Source organism: Penaeus monodon, chromosome 42, assembly GCF_015228065.2.
Source record: "Penaeus monodon isolate SGIC_2016 chromosome 42, NSTDA_Pmon_1, whole genome shotgun sequence".
NCBI classification, from domain to species: domain Eukaryota; kingdom Metazoa; phylum Arthropoda; class Malacostraca; order Decapoda; family Penaeidae; genus Penaeus; species Penaeus monodon.
In genome coordinates this window covers 31,613,233-31,635,792 of record NC_051427.1, presented here as the reverse complement: position 1 = coordinate 31,635,792, position 22,560 = coordinate 31,613,233, and the positions used below count along the sequence as shown (strand labels likewise).

At 26.2% G+C, this 22,560-nt stretch overlaps 1 protein-coding gene across 1 annotated transcript; it reads left to right on the top strand.

The window, feature by feature from the left end:
• The first annotated feature begins 18,342 nt into the window (after nucleotides 1–18,342).
• LOC119599258 lies at nucleotides 18,343–21,647 on the top strand. Its single transcript, XM_037948991.1, has 6 exons — nucleotides 18,343–18,379; nucleotides 18,487–19,045; nucleotides 19,124–19,335; nucleotides 19,443–19,999; nucleotides 20,109–20,260; nucleotides 20,435–21,647. The coding sequence occupies exons 1-6, from the start codon at nucleotides 18,343–18,345 to the stop codon at nucleotides 21,645–21,647; spliced, it is 2,730 nt and encodes a 909-aa protein (XP_037804919.1).
• The last annotated feature ends 913 nt before the right edge of the window (nucleotides 21,648–22,560 follow it).

Sequence of the window (22,560 nt, the reverse complement as noted above, 5' to 3'; positions counted from 1 at the left end):
AGAAAAAAATAAAATTTATAGTAATAATAATAATAATAATAATATAATAATAATAATAATAATAAAAATTTCTGATAAAAATTCTTTTATTCTCATTTTATCATCATTATTGTCATCATTAATAGAATTATGATAATTGATACCATAATTACCCTAATAATTGCCAAAATCATATTGGAGTATACTCTCAAAAGGCTATATTTCGATTTTTCGAATTTGGGGGATTTTTTCTTTGTCCTTTTTTAATTAAAAATGGACATTATTACCGTTATTATCATCATTACTATCATCATTATCATAATTACTATCAATATCATCATCATTATCATCATTAGTATCATCATTATCATCATTATTGCAATTATTATCATTATCATCATTATTATAAATTTTCATTGTAATTAGTGCCACCTTATATATTTTTTTGGTGATTATTTCTAATAGTAGAACTAATAATACAATAGAAACAATAATAGTAATAATGATAACAAAAATCACGCTTTATTTTATCATTATTATAATTATCATCATTATTATTACAGTTATAATACTTTTTTGGGAAATTATACAAATATAACAACAATACTACTAATAATAACAAAAATAATAACAATATTATGATTGCTATTATTATTATTATTATTATTATTATTATTATTATCATTATTATTGTTATTATTACAGTTATAGTTTTTTTTTGTAAAAATAATAATAATAAAAGTACTACTAGTACTACTACTACTACTACTACTGATAATAATAATGATAATAATAACAATAATAATAACAATAATAATAATAATAATAGTAATAATAATGATAATAATAATGATAATAATAACAGTATAGTAATAATAATAATAATAATAATAATAACAATAATAATAATAATAATAATAATAATAATAATACAATTTTATAATAAAAATTCTCATTATTCTCATTTTTATCATCATTATTGTCATGATTAATAAAATTATGATAATTTTTACCATAATTACCCTAATAATGGCCAAAATCATCACTGAATTCAAAATAACATAATTTTGGAGTATGCTCTCAAAAAGCAATATTTCGCTAGATTTTCCCGCTTTTTCGACTTCAGGAAATTTTTTCTTTGTCCTTTTTTAATTAAAAATGCATATTATTACCGTTATTATCATCATTATCATTATTAATATCATTATCATAATCATTATCATCATTAGTATTATCATTATCATCATTATTGCAATTATTATCATCATTATCATCATTATTATAATTATCATTGAAATTAGTGCCACCTTATATATTCTTTTCGTGATTATACTAATAGTAGAAGTAATAATAACAATAGAAACAATAGTAATAACAATAATGATAACAAAAATCGAACGTTCATTTTATCATTATTATAATTATTATTACAATTATTACAGTTATAATTCTTCTTTTTCTTTGGCAATAATACTAATAATAACAATATTAATAAATACTAATAAAAATAATAATATCAATAATAACGATTTTATGATAATTATTTGTATCACTATTTTAATTATTATCGTTATGATTGTAATTATTACAGTTATAATATATTTTTTTCCATTTATACTGATAAAAGAGTATAGTCCAAAATGACGTTTTTCGATCTCTTTGATGATTTTGGTAATGATTAGGGTAAAAAAATTGTACAATTACTGCGAAAAAATATATTATAACTGTAATAATAACAATAATAATAATAATAAGTATAGAAATAATATTAATAGACGTTATAATATTGGTATTAACATTATTATTGTTATTATTATCATTATTATTATTTTCACTAGTAGTATAATTGCTAAAATAATTATTATAACAATAATAATTACAGTAATAACGAGATTAATTAGAATAATGGTATAAATAATTATTATAATATCGTTATTATTGTTATTATTATTGTTATTACTATTATTATTGTTGTTGTTATTATTATAGTTGCAAAAACATATATTATAACTGCAAAAATTGCAATAATAATGATAATTATTGCAATAATGATGATAATAATTGCAATAATGATGATAATCATGATAATAATGATGAAAATAACAGGAATTTTCTCCATATATAATTAAAAAAAGGTAAAAGAAAAACATTCCCAAAAGTCGAAATAGCGGAAAAATCTAGCGAAATATAGCCTTTTGAGAGTAAAGTCGAAAATAACGTTTTTTCGATCTCTTTGATTATTTTGGCAATGATTAGGGTAATAATGATAATAATTACTAGAATTGCATTAATCATGACAATAATGATGATAAAAGTGAGAATAAAAATAAGTTTGATAACATTTGATGATTATTAATATCATTAATATTATCATTATTATTATTATTATTATTATTATTATTATTATTATTATTATTATCATTAATAGTCGTTATAATATTGGTATTAACATTATTATTTTTATTATTATCATTATCATTATTTTTACTAGTAGTATAATTGCTAAAATAATAACTATAACAATAATAATTACAGTAATAACGATAGTAATTAGAATAATGGATTAAATAATTATTATAGTATAATAATGATAATAATTACTAGAATCGCATTCATCATGACAATAATGATGATAAAAATGAGAAAAGGCAGTTTTATAACATTTTATGATTATTAAACATCATTAATATTATCATTATTATTACTGTTATTATTATTATTATTATTATTATCACTAGTAGTATAATTGCTAAAATAATTATTATAACATTAATAATTACAGTAATAACGAGATTAATTAGAATAATGGTATAAATAATGATTATAATATCATTATTATTGTTATTATTATTATTACTATTATTATTGTTGTTGTTATTATTATAGTTGCAAAAACATATATCATAACTGCAATAATTGCAATAATAATGATAATAATTGCAATAATGATGATAATAATTGTAATAATGATGATAATGATGATGATAATGATGATAACGATAGTAATGATGATAATCATGATAATAATGATGATAATAACAGGAATTCTCTCCGTAATTTAAAAAAAGGTAAAAGAAAAAAATTCCCAAAAGTCGAAAAAGCGGCAAAATCTATCGAAATATAGCCTTTTGAGAATATAGTCCAAAATAACGTTTTTTCGATCTCTTTGATGATTTTGGCAATGATTAGGGTAATAAGGATAATAATTACTAGAATCGCATTCATCATGATAATAATGATGATAAAAGTGAGAATAAAGAGAAGTTTGATAACATTTGATGATTATTAATATCATTAATATTATCATTATTATTATTATTATTATTATTATTATTATTATTATTATTATTATTATCATTATTATTATTATTCCTTTTATTAGTAGTATTATTGCAAAAAAATATATTATAACTGTAATAATAACAATAATAATAATAATAAGTATAGAAATAATATTAATAGTCGTTATAATATTGGTATTAACATTATCATTTTTATTATTATCATTATTATTATCTTTAATAGTAGTATAATTGCTAAAATATTCATTGTAACAATAATAATTACAGTAATAACGATAGTAATTAGAATAATGGATTAAATAATTATTATAATATAATAATGATAATAATTACTAGAATCGCATTCATCATGACAATAATGATGATAAAATTGAGAATAAAGGCAAGTTTGATAACATTTGATGATTATTAACATCATTAATATTATCATTATTATTACTGTTATTATTATTATTATTATTATTATTATTATTATTATTATTCCTTTTATTAGTAGTATTATTTCCAAATAATATATTATAACTGTAATAATAACAATAATAATAATAAGTATAAAAATAATGTTAACAGTCGTTATAATATTGGTATTAACATTATTATTGTTATTATTATCATTATTATTATTTTCACTAGTAGTATAATTGCAAAAATAATTATTATAACAATAATAATTACAGTAATAACGAGATTAATTAGAATAATGGTATAAATAATGATTATAATATCGTTATTATTGTTATTATTATTATTACTATTATTATTGTTGTTGTTATTATTATAGTTGCAAAAACATATATCATAACTGCAATAATTGCAATAATAATGATAATAATTGCAATAATGATGATAATAATTGCAATAATGATTATAATGATGATGATAATGATGATGATAACGATAGTAATGATGATAATCATGATAATAATGATGATAATAACAGGAATTCTCTCCATAATTAAAAAAAGGTAAAAGAAAAACATTCCCACAAGTCGAAAAAGCGGCAAAATCTACCGAAATATAGCCTTTTGAGAATATAGTCCAAAATAACGTTTTTTCGATCTCTTTGATGATTTTGGCAATGATTAGGGTAATAATGATAATAATTACTAGAATCGCATTGATCATGACAATAATGATGATAAAAGTGAGAATAAAGATAAGTTTGATAACATTTGATGATTATTAATATCATTAATATTATCATTATTATTAATATTATTATTATTATTACTATTATTATTATTTTTAGTAGTAGTATAATTGCTAATATAATTATCATAACAATAATATTTACAGTCATAACGATATTAATTAGAATAATGGTATAAATAATTATTATAATATCGTTATTATTGTTATTATTATTGCTATTACTATTATCATTTTTGTTGTTATTATTATAGTTGCAAAAACATGTATAATAGCTGCAATAATTGCAATAATAAGGAAAATAATTGCAATAATGATGATAATAATTGCAATAATGATGATAATGATGATGATAACGATAGTAATGATGATAATAATGATAATAATGATGATAATAACAGGAATTCTCTCCATATATAATTAAAAAAAGGTAAAAGAAAAAAAATCCCAAAAGTCGAAAAAGCGGCAAAATCTAGCGAAATATAACCTCTTGAGAGTAAAGTCCAAAATAACGTTTTTTCGATCTCTTTGATGATTTTGGCAATGATTAGGGTAATAATGATAATAATTACTAGAATCGCATTGATCATGACATTAATGATTATAAAATTGAGAATAAAGAGAATTTTGATAACATTTGATGATTAATAATATCATTAATATTATCATTATTATTACTATTATTATTATTATTATTATTATTATTATTATTATTATTATTATTATTATTATTGCCAAAAATACATTATAACTGTAATAATAACAATAACAAAAATAAAATAAGTATAGAAATAATATTATTAGTCGTTTTATTATTGGTATTAACATTATTATTGTTATTATTATCATTATTATTATTTTTACTAGTAGTATAATTGCTAAAATAATTATTATAACAATAATAATTACAGTAATAACGATATTAATTAGAATAATGGTATAGATAATCACTTTAATATCGTTATTATTGTTATTATTATTGTTATTACTATTATCATTGTTGTTGTATTATTATAGTTGGAAAAACATATATTATAACTGCAATAATTGCAATAATAATGATAATAATTGCAATAATGATGATAATAATTGAAATAATGATGATGATGATAATGATGATAATGGTGATGATAACGATAGTAATGATGATAATCATGATAATAATTATGATAACAGGAATTCTCTCCATATATAATTAAAAAAAGGTAAAAGAAAAACATTCCCAAAAGTCAAAAAAGCGGCAAAATATAGCGAAATATAGGCTTTTGAGAGAATAGTGAAAAATGACGTTTTTTGATCGAATTGATTTTTAATAATTACTAGAATCGCATTGATCATGACAATAATGATGATAAAAGTGAGAATAAAGTGAAGTTTGATAACATTTGATGATTATTAATATCATTAATATTATCATTATTATTAATATTATTATTATTATTATTATTCCTATTATTAGTAGTATTATTGCCTAAAAATATATTATAACTGTAATAATAACAATAATAACAATAATAAGTATAGGAATAATATTAATAGTCGTTATAATATTGGTATTAACATTATTATTGTTATTACTATTATTATTATTATTTTTAGTAGTAGTATAATTGCTAATATAATTATCATAACAATAATATTTACAGTCATAACGATGTTAATTAGAAGAATGGTATAAATAATCATTATAATATCGTTATTATTATTATTATTATTGCTATTACTATTATCATTTTTGTTGTTATTATTATAGTTGTAAAAACATGTATTATAACTGCAATAATTGCAATAATAATGATAATAATTGCAATAATGATGATAATAATTGCAATAATGATGATAATGATGATGATAACGATAGTAATTATGATAATAATGATGATAATAACAGGAATTCTCTCCATATATAATTAAAAAAGGTAAAAGAAAAAAATTCCCAAAAGTCTAAAAAGCGGCAAAATCTAGCGAAATATAACCTTTTGTGAGCAGAGTCCAAAATAACGTTTTTTCGATCTCTTAGATGATTTTGGAAATGATTAGTGTAATAATGATAAAAATTACTAGAATCGCATTGATCATGACAATAATGATGATAGAATTGAGAATAAAGAGATGTTTGATAGCATTTGATGATTAATAATATCATTAATATTATCATTATTATTACTATTATTATTATTATTATTATTATCATTATTATTATTCTTTTTATTAGTAGTATTATTGCCAAAAAATATATTATAACTGTAATAATAACAATAATAATAATAAAATAAGTATATAAATAATATTAATAGTCGTTATAATATTGGTATTAATATTATTATTGTTATTATTATCATTATTATTATTTTTACTAGTAGTATAATTGCTAAAGTAATTATTATAACAAGAATAATTATGGTAATAACGATATTAATTAGAATAATGGTATAAATAATTATTTTTAATATCGTTATTATTGTTATCATTATTGTTATTACTATTATCATTGTTGTTGTTATTATTATAGTTGCAAAAAAATATATTTTAACTACAATAATTACAATAATTACTAGAATCGCATTCATCATGACAATAATGATGATAAAAGTGAGAATAAAGAGAAGTTTGATAACATTTAATGATTATTAATATCATTAATATTATCATTATTATTACTATTATTATTATTATTATTATCATTATTATTATTATTATTATTATTATTATTCCTTTTATTAGTATTATTATTGCCAAAAAATATATTAGAACTGTAATAATAACAACAATAATAATAATAAGTATAGAAATAATATTAATAGTCGTTATGATATTGTTATTAACATTATTATTTTTATTATTATCATTATTATTATTTTTACTGGTAGTATAATTGCTAAAATAATAATTATAATAATAATAATTACAGTAATAACGATATTAATATGAATAATGGTATAAATAATTATTATATTATCGTTATTATTGTTAGTATTATTGTTCTTACTATTATCATTGTTGTTGTTATTAATATAGTTGCAAAAACATATATTATAACCGCAATAATTGCAATAATAATGATAATAATTGCAATAATGATGATAATTATTGCAATAATAATGATAAAGATGATGATAAGTATGATAATGATGATTATAACGATAGTAATGATGATAATCATCATAAAAATGATAATAATAACAGGAATTCTCTCTATATATAATTAAAAAAGGTAAAAGAAAAATATCCCCCAAAGTCGAAAAAGCGGCAAAATCTAGCGAAATATATCTTTTTGAGAATTTAGTCCAAAATGACGTTTTCTCGATTCCTTTGATGATTTTGGCAATGATTAGGGTAATAATAATAATAATTACTAGAATCGCATTCATCATGACAATAATGATGATAAAGTGAGAATAAAGAGAAGTTTGATAACATTTGGTGATTATTATCATCCTTAATATTATCATTATTATTACTATTATTATTATTATTATTATTATTATTATTATTATTATTCCTTTTATTAGTAGTATTATTGCCGAAAAATATATTATAACTGTAATAATAAAAATAATAATGATAATATGTATAGAAGTAATATTAATAGTCGTTATTATATTGGTATTAACATTATTAGTGTTATTATTATCATTATTATTATTTTTTCTAGTAGTATAATTGCTAAAATAATTATTATAACAATAATAATTACTGTAATAACGATATTAATTAGAATAATGGTATAAATAATCATTATAATATCGTTATTATTGTTATTGTTATTACTATTAATATTGTTGTTGTTATTATTATAGTTGCAAAAACATATATTATAACTGCAAAAATTGCAATAATAATGATAATCATTGCAATAATGATGATAATAATTGCAATAATGATGATAATGATGATAATGATGATGATAACGATAGTAATGATGATAATCATGATTATAATGATGATAATAACAGAAATTCTCTCCATATACAATTAAAAAAGGTTAAAGAAAAAAATTCCCAAAAGTCGAAATAGCGGCAAAATCTAGCGAAATATAGGCTTTTGAGAGTAAAGTCTAAATTGACGTTTTTTCGATCTCTTTGATGATTTTGGCAAAGATTAGGGTAATAATGATAATAATTACTAGATTCGCATTCATCATGACAATAATGATGATAAAAGTGAGAATAAAGAGAAGTTTGATAACATTTGATAATTACTAATATCATTAATGATATTATCATTATTATTACTATTATTATTATTATTATTATTATTATTATTATTATTATTATTATTCCTTTTATTAATAGTATTATTACCAAAAAATATATTATAACTGTAATAATAACAATAATAATAATAATAAGTATAGAAGTAATATTAATAGTCGTTATAATATTGGTATTAACCATTATTTTTGTTATTACTATTATTATTGTTGTTGTTATTAGTATAGTTGCAAAAACATATATTATAACTGCAATAATTGCAATAATAATGATAATAAATTTAAATAATGATGATAATAAATTTAAATAATGATGATAATGATGATGATAATGAGATAAGATGATGATAACGATAGTAATGATGATAATCATGATAATAATGATGATAATAACAGGAATTCTCTCCATATATAATTAAAAAAAGGTAAAAGAAAAACATTCCCAAAAGTCGAAAAAGCGGCAAAATCTAGCGAAATATAGCCTTTTGAGAGTAGAGTCCAAAATGACGTTTTTTCGATCTCTTTGATGATTTTGGCAATGATTAGGGTAATAATGATAATAATTACTAGAATGGAATTCATCATGACAATAATGATGATAAAAGTGAGAATAAAGAGAAGTTTCATAACATTTGATAATTACTAATATCATTAATGATATTATCATTATTATTACTATATTATTATTATTATTATTATTATTATTATTATTATTCCTTTTATTAATAGTATTATTGCCAAAAAATATATTATAACTGTAATAATAACAATAATAATAATAATAAGTATAGAAGTAATATTAATAGTCGTTATAATATTGGTATTAACATTATTTTTGTTATTATTATCATTATTATTATTTTTACTAGTAGTATAATTGCTAAAATAATTATTATAACAATAATGATTACAGTAATAACGAGATTAATTAGAATAGTGGCATAAATAATGAATATAATATTGTTATTATTGTTATTATTATTATTATTACTATTATTATTGTTGTTGTTATTATTATAGTTGCAAAAACATATATTATAACTGCAATAATTGCAATTATAATGATAACAATTGCAATAATGATTATAATAATTGCAATAATGATAATAATGTTGATGATAATGATGATAATGATGATGATAACGATAATAATGATGATAATCATGATAATAATGATGATAATAACAGGAATTCTCTCCATATATTATTAAGAAAAGGTAAAAGAAAAACATTCCCAAAAGGCGAAAAAGTGGCAAAATCTAGCGAAATATAGCCTTTTGAGAATAGAGTCCAAAATGACGTTTTTTTCGATCTCTTTGATGATTTTGGCAATGATTAGGGTAATAATGATAATAATTACTAGAATCGCATTCATCATGACAATAATGATGATAAAAGTGAGAATAAAGAGAAGTTTGATAACATTTGATAATTACTAATATCATTAATGATATTATCATTATTATTACTATTATTATTATTATTATTATTATTATTATTATTATTATTATTATTATTCCTTTTATTAATAGTATTATTGCCAAAAAATATATAACTGTAATAATAACAGTAATAATAATAATAAGTATAGAAGTAATATTAATAGTCGTTATAATATTGGTATTAACATTATTTTTGCTATTATTATCATTATTATTATTTTTACTAGTAGTATAATTGCTAAAATAATTATTATAACAATAATAATTACAGTAATAACGAGATTAATTAGAATAATGGTATAAATAATGATTATAATATCGTTATTATTGTTATTATTATTGTTATTACTATTATTATTGTTGTTGTTATTATTATAGTTGCAAAAACATATATTATAACTGCAATAATTGCAACAATAATGATAATAATTGCAATAATGATGATAATAATTGCAATAATGATGATAATGATGATGATAATGATGATAATGATGATGATAACGATAGTAATGATGATAATCATGATATTAATGATGATAATAACAGGAATTCTCTCCATATATAATCAAAAAGAGGTAAAAGAAAAACATTCCCAAAAGTCGAAAAAGCGGTAAAATCTAGCGAAATATAGCCTTTTGAGATAAAGTCCAAAATCACGTTTTTTCGATCTCTTTGATGATTTTGGCAATGATTAGGGTAATAATGATAATAATTACTAGAATCGCATTCATCATGACAATAATGATGATAAAAGTGAGAATAAAGAGAAGTTTGATAACATTTGATAATTACTAATATCATTAATGATATTATCATTATTATTACTATTATTATTATTATTATAATTACTATTATTATTGTTATTATTATTATTCCTTTTATTAATAGTATTATTGCCAAAAAATATATTATAACTGTAATAATAACAATAATAATAATAATAAGTATAGAAGTAATATTAATATTCATTATAATATTGGTATTAACATTATTTTTGTTATTATTATCATTATTATTATTTTTACTAGTAGTATAATTGCTAAAATAATTATTATAACAATAATAATTACAGTAATAACGAGATTAATTTAGAATAATGGTATAAATAATTTATTTAATTCGGGTTTATTGTTATTATTATTGTTATTACTATTATTATTGTTGTTGTTATTATTATAGTTGCAAAAACATATATTATAACTGCAATAATTGCAATAATAATGATAAATATTGCAATAATGATGATAATAATTGCAATAATGATGATAATGATGATGATAATGGTGATGATAACGATAGTAATGATGATAATCATTTATAATAATTTATGATAATAACAGGAATTCTCTCCATATATAATTAAAAAAGGTAAAAGAAAAAAAATTCCCAAAAGTCGAAAAAGCGGCAAAATCTTCCGAAATATAGCCTTTTGAGAGTAGAGTCTAAAATGACGTTTTTTTCGATCTCTTTGATGATTTTGGCAATGATTAGGGTAATAATGATAATAATTACTAGAATCGCACTCATCATGAGAATAATGATGATAAAAGTGAGAATAAAGAGAAGTTTGATAACATTTGATAATTACTAATATCATTAATGATATTATCATTATTATTATTATTATTATTATTATTATTATTATTCCTTTTATTAATAGTATTATTGCCAAAAAATATATTATAACTGTAATAATAACAATAATAATAATAATAAGTATAGAAGTAATATTAATATCGTTATAATATTGGTATTAACATTATTTTTGTTATTATTATCATTATTATTATTTTTACTAGTAGTATAATTGCTAAAATAATTATTATAACAATAATAATTACAGTAATGACGAGATTAATTAGAATAATGGTATAAATAATGATTATAATATCGTTATTATTGTTATAATTATTGTTATTACTATTTTTATTGTTGTTGTTATTATTATAGTTGCAAAAACATATATTATAACTGCAATAATTGCAATAATAATGATAATAATTGCAATAATGATGATAATAATTGCAATAATGATGATAATGATGATGATAATGATGATAATGATGATGATAACGATAGTAATGATGATAATCATGATAATAATGATGATAATAACAGGAATTCTCTCCATATATAATTTTAAAAAAGTTAAAGAAAAACATTCCCAAAAGTCGAAAAAGCGGCAAAATCTAGCGAAATATAGTCTTTTGAGAGAAGAGTCCAAAATGACGTTTTTTCGATCTCTTTGATGATTTTGGCAATGATTAGGGTAATAATGATAATAATTACTAGAATCGCATTCATCATGACAATAATGATGAAAAAGTGAGAATAAAGAGAAGGGTTTTATAACATTTGATAATTACTAATATCATTAATGATATTATCATTATTATTACTATTATTATTAATATTATTATTATTATTATTATAATTCCTTTTATTAATAGTATTATTGCCAAAAAATATATTACAACTGTAATAATAACAATAATAATAATAATAAGTATAGAAGTAATATTAATAGTCGTTATAATATTGGTATTAACATTATTTTTGTTATTATTATCATTATTATTATTTTTACTAGTAGTATAATAGCAAAAACATATATTATAACTGCAATAATTGCAATAATAATGATAAAAATTACAATAATGATGATAATAATTGCAATAATGATGATAATGATGATGATAATGATGATAATGATGATAATGATGATGATAACGATAGTAATGATGATAATCATGATAATAATGATGATAATAACAGGAATTCTCTCCATATATAATTAAAAAAGGTAAAAGAAAAACATTGCCAAAAGTCGAAAAAGCGGCCAAATCTAGCGAAATATAGCCTTTTGAGAGTAGAGTCCAAAATGACGTTTTTTCGATCTCTTTGATGATTTTGGCAATGATTAGGGTAATAATGATAATAATAACTAGAATCGCATTCATCATGATAATAATGATGATAAAAGTGAGAAGAAAGAGAAGTTTGATAACATTTGATAATTACTAATATCATTAATGATATTATCAATATTGTTATTATTATTATTATTATTATTATTATTATTATTATTATTATTATTATTATTTTTACTAGTAGTATAATTGCTAAAATAATTATTATAACAATAATAATTACAGTAATAACGAGATTAATTAGAATAATGGTATAAATAATGATTATAATATCGTTATTATTGTTATTATTATTGTTATTACTATTATTATTGTTGTTGTTATTAGTATAGTTGCAAAAACATATATTATAACTGAAATAATTGCAATAATAATGATAATAATTGCAATAATGTTTATAATAATTGCAATAATGATGATAACGTTGATGATACTGATGATAATGATGATGATAACGATAGTAATGATGATAATCATGATAATAATGATGATAATAACAGGAATTCTCTCCATATATAATTAAAAAAAGGTAAAAGAAAAAATTCCCAAAAGTCGAAAAAGCGGCAAAATCTAGCGAAATATAGCCTTTTGAGAGTAGAGTCCAAAATGACGTTTTTTCGATCTCTTTGATGATTTGGCAATGATTAGGGTAATAATGATAACAATTACTAGAATCGCATTCATCATGACAATAATGATGATAAAAGTGAGAATAAAGAGAAGTTTGATAACATTTGATAATTACTAATATCATTAATGATATTATCATTATTATTACTATTACTATTATTATTATTACTATTATTATTATTATTATTATTATTAATCCTTTTATTAATAGTATTATTGCCAAAAAATATATAACTGTAATAATAACAGTAATAATAATAATAAGTATAGAAGTAATATTAATAGTCATTATAATATTGGTATTAACATTATTTTTGTTATTATTATCATTATTATTATTTTTATTAGTAGTATAATTGCTAAAATAATTATTATAACAATAATAATTACAGTAATAACGAGATTAATTAGAATAATGGCATAAATAATGATCATAATATCGTTATTATTGTTATTATTATTATTATTACTATTATTATTGTTGTTGTTATTATTATAGTTGCAAAAACATATATTATAACTGCAATAATTGCAATAATAATGATAATAATTGCAATAATGATGATAATAATTGCAATAATGAAGATAATGATGATGATAATGATGATAATGATGATAATGATGATGATAACGATAGTAATGATGATAATCATGATAATAATGATGATAATAACAGGAATTCTCTCCATATATAATTAAAAAAAGGTAAAAGAAAAACATTCCCAAAAGTCGAAAAAGCGGCAAAATCTAGCGAAATACAGCCTTTTGAGAGTAGAGTCCAAAATGACGTTTTTTCGATCTCTTTGATGATTTTGGCAATGATTAGGGTAATAATGATAATAATTACTAGAATCGCATTCATCATGACAATAATGATGATAAAAGTGAGAAGAAAGAGAAATTTGATAACCTTTGATAATTACTAATATCATTAATGATATTATCATTATTATTACTAATATCATTATTATTATTATTATTATTATTATTATTATTCCTTTTATTAATAGTATTATTGCCAAAAAATATATTATAACTGTAATAATAACAATAATAATAATAATAAGTATAGAAATAATATTAATAGTCGTTATAATATTGGTATTAACATTATTTTTTTTATTATTATCATTATTATTATTTTTACTAGTAGTATAATTGCAAAAACATATATTATAACTGCAATAATTGCAATAATAATGATAATAATTGCAATAATGATGATAATAATTGCAATAATGATGATAATGATGATGATGATAAGGATGATAATGATGATGATAACGATAGTAATGATGATAATCATGATAATAATGATGATAATAACAGGAATTCTCTCCATATATAATTTAAAAAAGGTAAAAGAAAAACATTCCCAAAAGTCGAAAAAGCGGCAAAATCTAGCGAAATATAGCCTTTTGAGAGTAGAGTCCAAAATGACGTTTTATTCGATCTCTTTGATGATTTTGGCAATTATTAGGGTAATAATGATAATAATTACTAGAATCGTATTCATGATGACAATAATGATGATAAAAGTGAGAATAAAGAGAAGTTTGATAACATTTGATGATTATTAATATCATTAATAATATTATCATTATTATTATTATTATTATTATTATTATTATTATTATTATTATTATTATTGCTTTTATTAGTAGTATTATTGCCAAAAAAAATATATTATAACTGTAATAATAACAATAATAATAAAAATAAGTATAGAAATAATATTAATAGTCGTTATAATATTGGTATTAACATTATTTTTGTTATTATTATCATTATTATTATTTTTACTAGTAGTATAATTGGTAAAATAATTATCATAACATTAATAATTATAGTAATAACGAGATTAATTAGAATAATGGTATAAATAATGATTATGATATCGTTATTATTGTTATTACTATTATTATTGTTGCTGTTATTATTATAGTTGCAAAAACATATATTATAACTGCAATAATTGCAATAATGATGATAATAATTGCAATAATGATGATAATGATGATGATAATGATGATAGTGATGATGATAACGATAGTAATGATGATAATCATGATAATAATGATGATAATAACAGGAATTCTCTCCATATATAATTAAAAAAGGTAAAAGCAAAAAATTCCAAAATTCGTAAAAGCGGCAAAATCTAGCGAAATATAGCCTTTTGAGAGTATATTTCAAAATAACGTTTTTTCGATCTCTTTGATGATTTTGGCAATGATTAGGGTAATAATGATAATAATTACTAGAATCGCATTCATCATGACAATAATGATGATAAAAGTGAGAATAAAGAAAAGTTTGATAACATTTGATGATTATTAATATCATTGATAATATTATCATTATTAATATTATCTTTATTATCATTAATATAATAATAATAATAATAATAATTATTATTATTATTCCTTTTATTAGTAGTATTATTGCCAAAAAAATATATTATAACTGTAATAATAACAATAATACTAATGATTATTATAGAAATAGTATTAATAGTCCTTATAATATTGGTATTAACATTATTTTTGTTATTATTATCATTATTATTATTTTTACTTGTAGGATAATTGCTAAAATAATTATTATAACAATAATAATTACAGTAATAACGAGATTAATTAGAATAATGGTATAAATAATTATTGAAATATCGTTATTATTGTTATTATTATTGTTATTACTATTATCATTGTTGTTGTTATTATTATAGTTGGAAAAACATATATTATAACTGCAATAATTGCAATAATAATGATAATAATTGCAATAATGATGATAATAATTGCAATAATGATGATAATGATGATGATAATGATGATAATGATGATGATAACAATAGTAATGATGACAATCATGACAATAATGATGATAAGAACAGGAATTCTCTCCATATATAATTAAAAAAGGTAAAAGAAAAAATTCCCAAAAGTCGAAAAAGCGGCAAAATCTAGCGAAATATAGCCTTTTGAGAGTAGAGTCCAAAATGACGTTTTTTCGATCTCTTTGATGATTTTGGCAATGATTAGGGTAATAATGATAATAATTACTAGAATTGCATTCATCATGACAATAATTATGATAAAAGTGAGAATAAAGAGAAGTTTGATAACATTTGATGATTATTAATATCATTAATAATAATAATATTATTATTATTATTATTATTATTATTATTATTATTATTATTCCTTTTATTAGTAGTATTATTGCCAAAAAATATATTATAACTGTAATAATAGGAATAATAATAATGATAAGTATAGAAATATTATTAGTAGTCGTTATAAAATTGGTATTAACATTATTTTTATTATTATTATCATTATTATTATTTTTACTAGTAGTATAATTGCTAAAATAATTATTATAATAATAATTACAGTAATAACGAGATTAATTAGAATAATGGTATAAATGATGATTATAATATCGTTATTATTGTTGTTGTTATTATTATAGTTGCAAAAACATATATTATAACTGTGGGTTGTGATAATAAAGTGAGTTGTGATACTTTTGTGAGTTTTGAGTGCCATATTATGATGCCGCCATATACGGGATATGATGACAATATTATCGTACCTGTATTGTGATAATTATATGATTATATTATATATATACTGCCTTTTGTGTGATATGTTACACCATGTGAAATATAGATCATGTTTAGTTTATATTGCTGTGTAGCATATCGCCTATGTAAAAGAGTGAGATTCTCTGTAGAATTTGTAGAGTATAATATTTTATTTTGTCTCTGTAGTCACACGTCTGGCAGTAGCACTCTCGGGCAGAGCCTGACGCGTGGGGCACAGGACTATGAAGAACTCCCTTTTATTTTTGTCAGAGCTGATCTCCAATGAACCTACTTTAGTTTTAATTGGTGTGTTCTTCTCCCTCAAGCATCGTAGAGAAACACCAAACAAACATATATACGAACACAACACAGTGAGTATACAAACATGGCGCAGTGATCCAGTTATTCAGTTCTGACGCCAGTCTCGTGCCCCGTTCCCCTCATGGCCTGTCGCCTGTCCGTACCTCCTCCACCCTCGTGGCCGCTCAGTAAACAACCCGCTCAGGAGTGATTTTCATTAGTGCAGTGAATTGTGGTGTTATAGTGAAGTGTAGTGCTGTGGCTATAGTGTTTAGTGCAGTGCTATATTTAGCAGCATAAGGGAGCCGAATCGAAGCATATTGAAGATTGAAGATTGTAGGAGCGAGATATATCTCTACGCTTTCTACGACGCTTCGTGAGCGACTGCTTCTCTCGCGTCGCGGCTCGCCTACCCGGACGTGCCCGGCGTGACGTCACGGCACTGCCACGCACACACACTCACTCCCCCACACTGCATGGACGGAATTTCACCGGATTGGCGCCGAATTTGCTGTATTATCTTTACACCCTTACCACGGTACCATGGGTAAAGGAAAGAAACCGCAAGAGGCCAGTAAGAGCGACCCTGAGAAACCAGACTCTAGCCTTGAAGAGTCTGAAGGAGCCAGTGCCAGCATCCCACCTCCCACAGATATTACTACATTGCTCCAGTGGATAATACAGAGGGATGAAAAGAGGGAAGAAGCACGTCGGAAGGAGGAGGAAGATCGTTACAGGCGAGAAGAAGCCCGTCGGAAGGAAGAAGAAGCCCGTCGGAAGGAAGAAGGAGCCCGTCGGAAGGATGAAGAAGCCCTTCGGAAGGAAGAGGAAGCCCGTCGGTAGGAAGAAGAAGCCCGTTGGAAGGATGAGGAAGCTGCCCGTTTTCAGGAGCTGATACTTCGCCTCACTCCCCAGCAGCCCGTAGATTCAACTGCGAGTTCGCCAGTGAGCAATTCTGCTGCATCCAACGCTTCTCACACTCCGCCGACCCCGAAGGCAACAATACAACCTCCGAAAGTATTACCAGCAGATGCGAGTCCCCAACATTACCTGGAATGGAAGCGCGAATGGTCCGATTATGCTGTCATGGTGGATCTCCTCAGTCTGCCATCACCAAAGCAGCATATACAGCTACGCATGTGCCTTACACCTGAGATGCGACGGGTGCTGGAGCACAAGTTAAACGTGCCCGCAGACCCAACATGCTCAGTAGATGATGTACTGAGAAAGCTCGAGGAGCATATAAAAAATGCCAGTAATGAGGCGCTGCGACGGAAGGCCTTCTCCGAGAGCAAGCAAGCAGACGGCGAGTGCTTCGATGACTTTTGGATACGGCTGAAAATCTTGTCACAGGAAATAGACCTTTGCAAGTCTCAGGACCATACATGCTGTGAGCAGTGGATGAAACACGGCATACTAATGGGTATACGTGATGAGGAACTTACCCAGAAGCTCATTCAGATGGACTGTTCAGCGACATTGCAAGATGTTTTGGAGAAATGCAGGTCTCATGAATCATCAAAGACAGCATCATCTGCTTTGAGGGACACAGTTTCATCACACGCTGTTTCTCAATATAAAAGAGATAAAAATGCTGCCCTGAAGCAGAAGTCTAAGATGAGACCAAGCTCACCTTTGCCTAGTAAAGTATGGAACTGCTGTGGTCGTCAACATGAAAAAGGTCTATGCAGAGCCACTACTTCCACTACTTATGTCGTGCTTGTGGCAAGAAAGGCCATTGGCATTCTACTGCAAAGTGTCCTGCCAGGAATGCCAGATGTAAGGTCTGCAATCGGCAGGGACACTATGATAAATGCTGCCCAAAGAAACGGAAGGCTAAGAAGACAAAAGAAGAGGACACAAACCAGAACTTGAAAGTAGTAAGTTCTGTATCCCCTTCAGTGTCACATGCCAGGAGTGTCACCTCTACTGCACGACCTAAACCTCAGCCTTCCCCTAAAGTCTGCATATCTATTCGGCATAATGATTCATCAGGTAGTCTTGCCATCATTCCTGACACAGGTGCAGACACAACTGTCATTGGACTCAAGCATCTTAGTAGTCTTGGACTTTCAAAAGAAGACTTGGCACCACCGGCAGAGACAGTGTACTACAATGCAGATGGGTCACAGATGCCACCAGTGGCTGGATCATTTTGTGGAACCATCACCAATGGCGACCGTTCGACTACATGTTGGATTGATGTACAGCCTTCGCTTACGACCCCGCTGCTCTCTTGGAAGGCGTGCAAGGATTTGGGGATTGTTCCGGACTACTTCCCCAGGCAAATGTCGAATGTGCACATGGCCAATCGAGTCCATGGGCCGGATAGTACGCCAGTATTGAACCCCTCTCAGTTGCCGCCTTTACCGCTGGACCAGTTGAAGTTACCTGAAGAAGCAAGGAAGTATTTTCCTGCATCAGTATGCAGACGTCTTGGTGAAGAAGGACGACTTGCAGTCAGGGCCACTCAAGACGATGATAGGCCCACCCATGAGAATTCATCTACGGGATAATGCGACGCCCTTCGCGATCCACACTCCAAGAATGATTTCTTTGGCTTTTCAGGAACCAACGAGAAAGGAGCTTGAGTCATTAGTGACCCAAGGCATCTTGAAGCCAGTAGAGGATGAACCATCAGAATGGTGTCATCCAATGGTTGTTGTCCCAAAAGTGAATGGTGGTGTTCGTATTACCACTGACCTGTCAAAACTCAACAGGCAAGTCTCTCGCCCTGCCCACCCTTCTCCGACGCCATTTACAGCCATCAGAAGTATCAGTCCACCGTCAAAATTCTTCACAACTGTGAATGCTCTTTGTGGTTATTGGCAACTACCCCTGTATGAGGACGATCAACACCTGACCACATTCATCACTCCTTATGGACGTTTCAGGTATTGTCGTGGCCCCATGGGTTTTGCTGCAACAGGAAACGCCTTTTGTCTCCGAGGTGACAGGGCACTTCAGGGAGTAACGAACTGCATCAAAGTTGTGGATGACATTCTCCTACATGATGAGGACTACATCTCACACCTTCAATGTGTAAATGAAGTCCTGTCAAGGTGTCGTCAGCACGGGATGACACTTAATGCAGAGAAGTTCATTGTGGCTGCATCTGAGGCCAGCTTCTGTGGGTACAAACTATCAAGATATGGTATTGAAGCAGACCCAGAGAAGGTGAGGGCCATCACAGAGTTTCCCACCCCTGCGAACTTAACAGATCTTCGGTCATTTATGGGCTTGGTAAATCAACTGGCTGAGTTTACACCCAAGATTTCGACCACTGCAGCACCGCTCCGCCCATTGATGAGTCCAAGAAGAACTTTTGCTTGGACAGCGGACCACACCAAAGCTTTTATTGACACTAAACAAGCTTTGTCAAAGCCACCCATACTTGCGACGTTTGATCCAGCTCTTCCTACCATTCTGCAGACCGACGCCTCTAGACTCTATGGCCTCGGCTATGTGTTGCTGCAGGACCACGGTGCTGGAAGATACAAGATGGTGCAATGTGGATCTCGTTTCTTGACAGATACAGAAACACGGTATGCGACCATCGAATTGGAAATGCAAGCTGTCGTTTGGGCTATCAGCAAGTGCAAGTTCTATCTTCGTGGACTTCAGCACTTCAGTTTGATGACAGATCACCATCCATTGGTTCCTATTTTGAACCATTATTCTCTGGATGCTATTGAAAATCCTCGCCTCCAGCGCATGAAGGATAAAATCGCACCCTATATTTTTACTGCAATGTGGCGTGCAGGTAAGGAGTTGTGCATTCCTGATGCCCTCTCCCGGTCACCTGTGAGTCACCCAACGGTGGAAGATGGTACCTTCAATACTGAGATGGACACTTCTGTCAAGATTGCGGTTTTGCATGCTGTCAAGTCTGTTCAAGCATCAGACGCTATAGACGAGCAAGAGGATCTCTTCATGGAAGAATTGCGTATGGCTGCATCTAAGGATGCCTCATATGAAGAATTGCTTCATAATGTAAAGTCAGGGTTCCCCAGTGACCACTACAACCTGCCAAGTACCCTGCGTCTGTACTGGAAAATTCGCAATGAGCTGTACAACGATGGTGACTTGGTGCTGTATTGGACCTAGAGTGGTTGTCCCTGCTTCTTTACGCCGTAACACCCTCGCTCGCCTGCATGATTGCCACTCCGGTGTAGAAGCTACAAAGCGTCGTGCAAAGCAGACAGTCTTTTGGCCAGGCATTAATGCAGACATAGTGAATACCGTTCGTGCCTGTGAACCATGCCAGCGCCTACAGCCTAGCCAGCAACAGGAGCCGTTGCTGTTAGAAGACAAACCCACAAGACCATTCATGTCTGTATCAGCTGACTTTTTTAGTGTTGCTGGAAAACACTTTTTGGTGTATGTTGAGAGACTTTCTGGATGGCCTATTGTCATCCCGTGTGGAAATAATGCAACAAGTGCTTCAATGATTAGAATCTTTCGGCACATGTTCCATGATCTTGGTGTCCCCGTTCGCCTGCGCACCGACGGTGGACCCCAGTTCTCCAGCCGAGAATTGGCTACATTTCTTCAGCGATCGGAATTGCGTCATGTCATGTCAAGTCCCCATTACCCACAGTCCAATGGGCATGCTGAGGCTGCTGTGAAGAAAGTCAAGTATCTGATCATGAAGACAGCACCCAACGGGAATATTGACTGTGAGGAGTTCGACAGAGGCTTACTGGAATTGCATAACACTCCAAATTTCACTGGTCGTTCTCCTGCTCAAGTTCTGTTTGGTATGCCCCTTCGCTCCTGTGTGCCTGCCCACTCTAGTGCCTTCATGAAGGAGTGGCAGACCAAGGCTGAAGACTGCGACCGTCGTGCTGCAGTACGTGCCGAGGACGTGAAGACCCGCTATGACACTCGCGCCCACTCACTTTCCAAGTTAACAGTTGGGGCGCATGTGCGAATCCAGGATCCCACATCCAAGCATTGGGATAAGGTTGGCACTGTCATGGGTATTGGCAAATCTCGTGATTATCACATCAGGCTTCCA